This window comes from Rhineura floridana, chromosome 3 (assembly GCF_030035675.1).
Source record: "Rhineura floridana isolate rRhiFlo1 chromosome 3, rRhiFlo1.hap2, whole genome shotgun sequence".
Classification (NCBI taxonomy): domain Eukaryota; kingdom Metazoa; phylum Chordata; class Lepidosauria; order Squamata; family Rhineuridae; genus Rhineura; species Rhineura floridana.
Window position 1 is genome coordinate 225,221,859 of NC_084482.1, and position 10,639 is coordinate 225,232,497.

General features: G+C 48.1%; 1 protein-coding gene across 1 annotated transcript in view; it reads left to right on the forward strand.

Moving 5' to 3' along the window:
• The first annotated feature begins 905 nt into the window (after window positions 1-905).
• Window positions 906-10,639, forward strand: part of LOC133379067 (zinc finger protein 160-like) — a 35,938-nt gene continuing 26,204 nt past the window's right edge. Inside the window, exons 1-2 of the mRNA XM_061613676.1 lie at window positions 906-941; window positions 2,099-2,702. Coding sequence (XP_061469660.1) covers window positions 906-941; window positions 2,099-2,702 — 640 coding nt within the window. The remainder of the gene's footprint in view (window positions 942-2,098; window positions 2,703-10,639) is intronic.

Genomic DNA, 10,639 nt, shown 5'->3' on the forward strand with positions numbered 1-10,639 from the left:
ATATATGAACAGAAACATAAAGAGTAACCATATATGAAACCATATGCTTCTGAAACATTTCTAAAGTAATCTTGTTATTTCCTGTTATCAGTAAATAAATACTTCTTTGGTTTACCAAAGGCCTGATCCTTGGCTGGGGGATATACATACCAGAAGGGAGGGCAAGGTAATTACCAAGGCTGAACAGAAACAGTATCTAATGGTGGCAGCGGTGAAGGGAGGAATAATAACAATTCAAGTATCCAGAGCAACCCAGAGTTGTATGCTTTTTATATAAAGATACAAGGGGGTTGGGAACAGCATAACCACTCAGTCACAAAAGTCACCAGGTAGAGAGAGACTGAGGCAAAGTCTCTGGGAGTATTGGTTACAGGATGTGACTGGTGGTGTTGCCTAGCAGTGGGATCTAGTGAGATCTGTGCTAGAGCGGAGTGAGAAACCATATAAAGGATGGTCCGGACTGGTGGTGTCCCTGGTGGTGCCTAGTGAAAGTGCCTAGTGGGAACCTGACAGGGAGAACCAGGGAAGGTCATCACAGTTATCCCTACCACTCTGACCTGGGCCGGACAGGACGCAGTGGCATCTCGTAGAGGACATCCTCCCCTTTCCTAGGGTATATGATTTGTCCTGGCCCAGAGCAGATTTTGGGGTGGGCATCCCCAGTTACTTATTTTTTTCTGTATGTTTTTGTCTGCATTTGTTTTGCGTAGATGCACTCATTCAGGCCCTGCACCTAGCAGAAGCTCTGGGCCAGGCGGGACACAGTGGCATCTCGTAGAGCACACCCTACTTTCTCCTGGGGTATATGATTTGCACTGGCCCAGAGCAGATTTTGGGGTGGCACCCACAGTTACTTATTTTTTTGCTGCCTCTTTTTGTCCATGTGGTTGTGCATACATGCCCCTATGCATGCCCTGCACCCAGGAGAAGCTCTGGCCCAGGTGGGGCACAATGGCATCTTGTAGACGGAGGGGGTATAAAAGCTACCTTCTCAGCAGTGGAAAGGGCCATGTTCCTGTCAGATAGGATAGGATAGGACTAGGTGTAGGGTCAAGAGAGCAGATTTTTGTTACAATTGTCTCTGTGTCTCTTCACAACCTGTTACCAAGCACCTACTGCTAACATAACTCTGTACAAGGCCTCGAGCTTTGACAGTTAAACTCTGATATGAACAGAGCTCCCAGAAATAGGTTTCAAAGTACAAATCATAATATATTCACAGGATTTCTCCACAGCATTTTATCTCCTTTCCTTTTCATTCCATCAGGATACATCTGGAGGGTCAAGGCTGAGGAAGAACCCTCTGAAGTAAAACTGGCAAAAGGTGAGGAGCAGCTGCAGGAGCGGAAACTGAGGAGTCAAGATGAAGAAAAGAGTAATGGAGAGACAAACCCACGCAGGGGACAAACCTTATAAATGCTTGGAGTGTAGAAAGAGCTTCAATCGGAGTAGCGACCTTACTTTGCATCAAAGAACTCACACAGGAGACAAACCTTATAAATGCTTGGAGTGTGGAAAAAGCTTCAGGTGGAGTAGTGCCCTTACGGTGCATCAAAGAACTCACACAGGGGACAAACCTTATCAATGCTTGAAGTGTGGAAGGAGCTTCAGTCAGAGTGGCACCCTTACTTTGCATCAACGATGTCACACAGGGGACAAACCTTACAAATGCTTGGAGTGTGGAAAAAGCTTCAGGCGGAGTAGTGCCCTTACGGTGCATCAAAGATGTCACACAGGGGACAAATCTTATAAATGCTTGGAGTGTGGAAAAAGCTTTAGGTGGAGTAGTGTCCTTACGGTGCATCAAACAACTCACACAGGGGACAAACCTTATCAATGCTTGCAGTGTGGGAAGAGCTTCAGTCAGAGTGGCACCCTTACTTTGCATAAAAGAAATCACTCAGGGGACAAACCTTATAAATGCTTCGAGTGTGGAAAGAGCTATAGGTGCCGTAGCCAGCTTACTTCGCATCAAAGAACTCACACAGGGGACAAACCTTACAAATGTTTCCAGTGTGGAAAGAGCTTCAGTCAGGGTAGCACCCTTACGTTGCATCAAAGAAGTCACACAGGGGACAATCCTTATAAATGTTTGCAGTGTGGAAAGAGCTTCAGTCAGGGTAGCACCCTTACGGTGCATCAAAGAAGTCACACAGGGGACAAACCTTATAAATGTTTGGAGTGTGGAAAAAGCTTCAGTTGGAGTAGCTACCTGACTTTGCATCACAGAACTCACACAGGGGACAAGCCTTATAAATGCTTGGAGTGTGGAAAGAGCTTCAGTCAGAGTGGCCACCTTACTTTGCATCACAGGACTCATACAGGAGACAAACCTTATAAATGCTTGGAGTGTGGAAAGAGCTATACGTGTCGTAGCCACCTTACTTCGCATCAAAGAACTCACACAGGGGACAAACCTTATCAATGCTTGGAATGTGGAAAGAGCTTCAGTCAGAGTGGCAACCTTACTTCGCATCACAGGACTCATACAGGAGAGAAGCCTTATAAATGCTTTGAGTGTGGAAAGAGCTTCAGTGACAGTAGCGCCCTTACTTCGCATCACAAAACTCATACAGGGGACAAACCTTATAAATGCTTGGAGTGTGGAAAGAGCTTCAGTCGGAGTGGCCACCTTACTTCGCATCACAGAACTCATACAGGGGAGAAGCCTTATAAATGCTTTGAGTGTGGAAAGAGCTTCAGTGACAGTCGCACCCTTACTTCGCATCACAAAACTCATACAGGGGACAAACCTTATCAATGCTTGGAGTGTGGAAAGAGATTCAGTCAGAGTAGCCACCTTACTTCACATCAAAGAACTCACACAGGAGACAAACTGTATACATGCTAGTAGTGTTGAAAGACCTTTCCTCAGAATGGCTACCTTCGGGGACATCAAAGCATCTGTACAAGGGAAGAGATGTATAAATGCTTTGAATGTGGAAAAAGTTTTAAGCAGAGTTCAACTCTTTCTGTGCATCAAAGGATCCATATGGAGAAGCCAGGCTACCAACAGGAGTTTTATGGGGAGTTTCAGACCCCCGACAACCTTCTTCTCTTAGCTTAACCACAGACTGTTCCACTTCCCTTCACCAGCCATCTTGGTGGCCTGTCAGTTTCTTCTTTGCAGAGATGGAGAGGTTTTAGCTTTTCCAGAGATTTGTGAGCACCCAAGATGGATGCTGAGGCCAAGGTGGCTGCAGAAGCCAAAATGGCCTCTCCGTTGTCCAGTTTTTCCCCATCGTATCCCCCCCCCGGCATTTTCTAGCTGCCAAATTCAATATTCAATTAATGACATTTCATGTATTACTTTATCTACTTCCTCTACATCGTCCTCCTGTCATTGTTATCTCCATGTTCATCATTCAAACATCAGTTTTTGCGATGGAGTTAGTAGTCTTTGTCACACAGTGTCTAATACACCACAAAACCAACTGGACTATTACATATATGAGCATAAACAACCATTATCCCATTATAACACATTTTAGCAGATTTTTTACTAGGCCTCCTAGCCATCCACCTGGATCCGGTTGCCATCCCCACCAACCAAATCGCTACTCCGGTCAACATAAGCTACTTCTACTATTTTCTTAGCATGATATATTATGGAGTTGGCATGGGACTCAATCTCTCCAGATGAACTGTAGGAACAACTTTCGCTCCCAATGATGGCGCAAGTTTCTCCGTCTATAGCGAGCAAATAGTCCAGCCCCATCCTTTTTTGGAGAACCGTTTTCCTTATTTGGGTTTGGGTTGCCTGTAGGGTCTTTATAGCCTTAGGGGCCACAGGAAGAGCTTCTTTGGTCTCATTTGCAAGAATTTCCACTGCAGATTGAAGTCTCAATACTCCAGAACCTACGGCGGCCATGCCAGCCAAGGGCAGGAAAGACCACCCTATTACTGAGACCACTGTTAAGGGCCTGTGGTTTTCTGTGTCCCATTGTGCAGAATGGCAAGCAGGTTTTGACTTCTCTCTTTTTTCTCTGATTGGTGAGGCTCTGTTGTTGCTGATTCTAACAACTGGGAGTACCTGAGTGACCCTGACAGCTGGTATAAGCCAGGCGACATAGCCGGAGCCAATCCAATATTTTGGCAATACTTTATAGGCTTTATCTCCACAGCCCCAATAATGTCCAACTAGAGCTTCCCATGGGCCTTTGTGGAAGGGGGAAAGACCAGGTTTTCCATGGTTGAACTTACGGAACCTTTGATAGTAGTAGCCAGCTATTCCCCGCAAGGGACACCACCACCTGGATCATGAGGGTTTCTAGTCCCGTTCCAAAAACACGCTCCCCATTCATTCAGGTATTTACAATCCCATGCCTGATGACCACCAGAATTGGTACAGGCAGAACAATGGATCATGTTATCAATAGAATAGTTAGAGGAAGCATGAAAATCATGATAACATTTTCAGAAAGTGGGATTCTGGGTGTGGGTATTTCTCCAATCCCCTTCAAGGGTGAAATAATGTTTGCATTTACTTACACCAACCTCTATGTCTTTCTTTCCTTTGGTCTTGTTTCCCAAAAACCAGAACTCACCCAATTTTGGCAGGACCTACCAAACGCCATTTTGTCGGGCCACAGGGGCTAAGTCCCAGGTAGAATTTGCGCTTAACCATTTCCATTCCATAGACATAAAAATGGGGTCCGTGTCAGTGATGGAACGGGTACAAGGGATGGGTACAAGGGCTGCACCTCCCTCCCCATGGACAGGGAGTAGGGAGCATATCCAACAGTTACTCACACTAGAGTGAAAGAGACCAACATGTATCTAAAGAAACACCCCCCCTTTCCTCATTTTCCAGTATTATTTCGGCTTGCCTGTGCAGGCAACTCTTCAAGATTTCGTTGTCACTTCTTCCTCAATCCAGCAGGAGTTTAGGATGAGCAACACGAGCCAAATTCAAGTGCAGAGTCAGAGCACCTCTTCCTTTCAGGGTCTAAGGTGTCTGGGAATCCTGGTGCCACAATGAGTGTGGAAGATACAAGGTCAACAGGGAAATTGTTTCATGGGTCAAGGCCACAGCTGCCTGTCAGTGCTAAGGCTCACAAGAGGACTTTTCTTAAGGCTTTATTCTGGCCTGGAGCTACTGTCTCCTATCAGTCGGCCAATCCGCATCCCAGGTGCTGCATGAGGGGCTCTGGAAAGGCCTCTTTGACCTATCAATGCAATGTTCTAACAGACCACAGTACTTCAACAAGGCTTCATCCTCTAACGTTAACGTGGAAGGATGAGAGAGAAAAGGTGGTAAATAGGGCATGCACATGGGCCATGCCATCAAAATCTCATACGGAGACAATCCATGCTCATGGTTAGCAGTGTTGGAAGTGGGGCAAGAGCAGCTCCTGTGTTTGTTCTTATGCTTATGTTAATATAAGGGAGACAGAGTGAGGGTCCTCCAGCTGGCTAGGCTTGGCTGCCTTTACCTTTGCTGTGCTCTGACTTGCCTTCCTTCCGTTGCAGACTGATTTGTCTTAGGGAAGCTTATCTGCTTCTCCTACTTCCTCCCTCTCTGTCTTCTTCTCTGACTGTCTGGGAGAGCAGAGACGTTCCTCTCTCTCTCTCTCTCTCTCCTGAGCCATGAGTGCAACTCCCATGTCTGGGCGTTGCGCCTCCAACTTAGTTAGAAGTAGGTATGCCTTTCCTATCTACTATGTAGTTCTATAAATAAAGTAGCTCTTCTTATTCTACTAAGTCTCAAGCCTCAACGGTCTCGATGCAGGGTAAAAGCCTGCTTCTAAGGTAATCACTCACACGCCAGCACACAAAAGCATTTCAGATGTTAAACTCTGCTTTATTATTTAGGTACAAAGTTATTTTACATAACAACAAGCAGTACTTCTGATCTGCAGAAGGGCAAGTGGTAGAGAGTCTGACCACTCATTTTAAACACCTGTCCAGTAAAATGAGATCCACAGTTGCTGTCCAGGGAGAGGGGGAGGCCAGACCATGGGATGAGGTCTCTGTCCAATTTCTTTGCCACTATGAAGGCATCTGCATGCCTGGCAGGTATTTCTCAACCCATCCTAAAAACACGTCAAGTAAACCCAATGCATATTTAAATCCTGCACACTGAGGCATTTATCTGGAATCCATCTGAACATTGGCAAAAGAACCAAAGGGTTTTTTATGGAGTTGAGGGAGTCAATTTTCCTGCTTTACCTTCATTGTCATAATAAACTCAACACCAAAAGCAACAACTGTGTGCTACAGAAGAGCATCTAGCTTTTTTTTATTTTACTAAGTCTACTTCATTAAAGCTAGTTTAATAAGCCCTCCCCTGCAACATCCCAGGATATTCCCTTTCTGTGAGAATCTGGGGGCCTCCTTTCCTTTTTCATGTGAGAACCTTTGTGCTTGTCCTGTCAAATGCAGCAATCTCTCTCTCTCTCTCTCTCTCTCTCTGGGGGGGTGCTTCCTTCCCTTTCAGTCTCTCTGTGTGGGGCAGGTTGGACTCCATGGCCTTACAGGTCCCTTCCAACTCTACTGTTCTACGATCATAGGCATAGGTTGCTTCCGTCGGGCAGGATTTCTGGGGCAGCGGAAGAGGCTGAAGGGTTTTGTCACAGAAGCCACAAGGAACCCCCCCACCCTCCTGGGTCCTCCCTCCATCCTGCTGGAAATGGGGCAGGAGCCACTCGTATTTGGGTTCTTGTGTGTGTGTTCCAGAAGAAAAATAGAGTGAGGGTCCTCCATCTGGCTAGACTTGCCTATCTTTATCTGTGCTGTTCCCTACCTAACTTCCTTCCATTGTAAACTGATATGCTTAAGTGGGAGAGAGCAGAGACAAAGATGTCTCCTTTCTCTTGGACAGTCAAAGAAGAGAAGAGAGGAAAGGGTGGAAGGAGGAGGAGCAGATCAGCTTCCCTGAGCATATCAGTTTACAAGGAAGGAGGTCAGTCAAAGCACAGGTAAAGGTAGCCAAGCCTAGCCAGCTGGAGAACCCTCACTCTATCTCCCTTCTGGAACACAAGCAAAAGACCAAACCAGGAGTTGCTCTTGCCCCACTTTCAACAGGAAAGTGGCTCTTGGGCTGCAAAAAGTTCACTTTAAAGGGCTGCAAGTCTTTACTGCTCTTGTGGACTGATACGGCTACCAGTTTCCCAGGGTTACAAGGAAATTGCCTTATGGTCAGCCTATTTCAATGTTGCCCTTGCTATTATAATGTCTGCACTGACCGGCAGCTTCTCTCTGGGGTTTCAGAGAGGGAGCCCTTCTAGCCCTTTGTGGAACTGCTGGGGACTGAGCTGGATTGATCCTCCTTCAAGCCAACCAGAGGCTCTGCCCCTGAGCTGCAGTGAGCGACACATTCACACAAACCGAACTTCTCTCCCACCTCCAGGGGGTGCTGTGATGCGTCCTTCCCTGGCTCTCCCTGTCAGGTTCCTACCTGCTCGTGGTTACTGCCTGTCTCTAGGCACCACCAGGGACTCCACCAGTCCGGACCGCACTCTCTTATGGTTTACCTATCCGCTCTAGCACAGATCTCAACAGATCCCCCTGCTAGGCAACCACCAGTAATGTCCCAATACTAGTATTCCCAGAGACTCTGAATACTGGTATTGTTATTCTCTTCACCGCTGCCACCATTTGTTACAGTTCCCCTTCAGCCTTGGTCATTACCTTACCCTCCCTTCTGGTCTGTGAAACCCCAGCCAAGGATCAGGCCTTTGGTAAACCAAATTAAGTATTTATTAAAGATAACAAAGCTAACAAGATTAACAAGATTTCTTCTTAAGCATATGGTTTTACTCAATACTAATCCGAACTCCACCTCCCTCCTTCTTCACGCTCTCCTGGCAAACAACTCTCTCAAACCCCACCAAGCAACCCACTCTTTCTCTTCTCCCCCCCCATTCCACTCTCACTCTTCCTTTTATACATTCAGCCATTTTAAACACTCAGCCAATCATCTCGCATTCCACTGCCCATTCACTCCCCCTCCTCTTTCACTCCACTTACCATGTATCTTCTAAAACAACAACACTTACCATATATACATTAATATAGGAACATCACAGGTGCCCTGCTAATCCAGACGGCTGGTCAGAAACCTTGACTCCAACAAGCACCATCATGTCCTCCTTTAGACACCCCACCCTTCTGAAAGTGTTTCAGCCTCAGGGTGGCTGCCAAGGGATGAGTTGGGGGGGCTCTTCAGTCTGAGGAGTGCCAGGAGACTCTTGTGGGTCAGCCCTCTTTCTGCCTTGCCGCCACTGGTTTTTATCTTCCTGTAAGCTCTGGGTATTTTCATCTAAAGGCATAAAGGCAAACAGTTCAGGAAACATGTTGCCCTGCAGAAAGAGTCCCTGCCTGGTGCCACTTTGTTCATGGGGCCAAATTCAGGGTGGGATGAAGATGGGGGGTGGAGGGCTGGTGCCTTCACGCCCTGCTCTGGGCTTCTTGTCTGCCCACTGCTGGGAAAGAGACTTCAGAGCACAGGGACCCTCTGCTGTCTGATCTGGGAGGGGGGGCTCTTCTTCTTGTCAACACCTACGGTGGGTTGTGTAAAGTTCCAAACACAGCTCCAGAGGAGCTGTCAGTTGGGGCACAAATCATCCATCACTGGCCACAGAGGAAATAGAACCTTGGCAAAGGACACGATCCACCCATATTCTGGTCCGCTGTTTCTCCTGCTTCATGCATTTCTCTTGAATGAATGTCTGGACCCAATTTCTGGACCATTGGGGTTCCTGATCACGCTCAGGGGATCTCCCTCCCCCCTCCCTGCCACTTAGACCAGGGGCTCCCAAACTCCCCCCCCCCCAGACCACTTGAGAATGACTGATGGTCTTGGCAGAGCACTTGTGATCTTTCAGCCTGTTGCAGCAACTGAAATGTGCTTATTTCTATGGTTTCTTTAATTTCCGTAGAATTCAAAATGTAATATGATAAAATACAATGATAAATCAGCATGAACGTTCAATGGGAACATGCCACAGACCACCTGAATGAAGCTCATGGACCACTGCTGGTCCACGGACCACTGCTTGGGAACCCCTGGCTTAGAACCCCTGGGAGATGCTCCCACGCAGAAGACCGGGAAGAGGCTGGCAGCCCTCCTACTCCAAAGTAGACCACCATAAGGCAGTGAGGGGCCCTGACCCAGGTGGCAAGTAGGCAGGCGGTGACCAGAAGAGAGCGAAGCGACGGTGTACTTGCCATCAGGGGGCCCCCAACACACCGGGGTGGCACTGGGCACAGTGGACAGGGCTATGACAAGACATGGGGGCTGGGGGGAACTTACTGATAAAACTCAAAAGAAATCAAGATTTTTGTAATATGTCACTAGATTTAAGCACGTCAGATACAGACCAGTCAGAGGGTTTTTATTATCAGAAAATAATGGGAGGTTACAGTTAAAGAGTCAGCCACAAGCAACCTATTTCCAGCGAGGGAGGTCCGTCCGTCCCTAGAAACTGGAGTCCCCCGTTATTTGTGGGGGGGGCTGCTCAATGGATGACCCTCTCCTTCCCCAGGAAAAATGTAGGGAGGAGGAGGGGCAGATCTCCACCCTCTGACCAGGAGCAAGAGGAAGAGCCTCACCAGTTGAACTAGCTGACTTTGGGTCCAAAGGGAAGGAGATTGCAAGAGGCAGTGGCAGGTGGGCAGCCCAGGACATTTGGCCGCCTGAAGCACAGGCAGGATGATGTCTCCCCCCCCCCCCCGTCCCCAATGGCAGCTGAATCTTACTTCCGCTTCCCGGTGACGGTCGCATCCTGTCCTCCACTGGACCCGACGGCAGCAGGGGGGAGGGGGGCAGTGCTAGCGGATTTTGGCTAGTGGAGAAGTGATTTTCTAAAAGTCTTTCTGACAGTCTGCAGGAAAAGGCCCACCCCCATCACACACGCACACTCCTTGGGAAACTCCAGGGGCAATTTGCAAGGGGTGCTGGGTTGCTTGTTCTTGCTGCAGAGACTGGGGCGGCAGCTTAGAGGAGGAACATTTTCCCTTCTCCCAGGAGGCTCCTTTCTACACAAACGCTCCCCCCGGGGGTGTGGTCTGCAGAGAGTTCAGACGCCCAGATGGGGAGGCTTGGAGGGCCACAGTTGCCCACAAATGCAAATCCAGCCTCTCTGAGGGGAAGGGGCTGGTCTGGATCAGCCCTGCAAGGGCAGCAGAGGTCATTTGCTGGAAACCAAGCTTGCATGTCCCCTGTAAAGGGAGAAGTTCCTTCTAACTAGCAAAGCAAAGCCCTGCCCCTAAAGGTTGGCCTCACATGCATTTGTCTCTGAGCCCCTGAGCTGCAACAGATTTGTCTCATCTGCGGACCCTGTGAATGCTGCCCTCATTCATCCTCGTGGCCTTGAAGAAGGGGATGGTGTTGGGATAAGCAAGCTTGCATGTCCCTTGTAAAGGGGAACTTGGCATGTTCAGTCTGGCGAAGAGAAGGCTGAGGGGTGACATGATTGCACTCTTTAAGTACCTGAAGGGCTGTCACATAGAGGAGGGTACAGATTTGTTCTCTGCTGCCCCAGAGGGTAGGACTAGGTCTAATGGTTTTAAGTTGCAGGAGTGTAGATTCAGATTGGACATTAGAAGGAACTTCTTGACAGTAAGGGCAGTTTGGCAATGGAACCGACTGCCTAGGGAGGTGGTGGGATCCCCTTCGCTGGATGTCTTCAAGCAG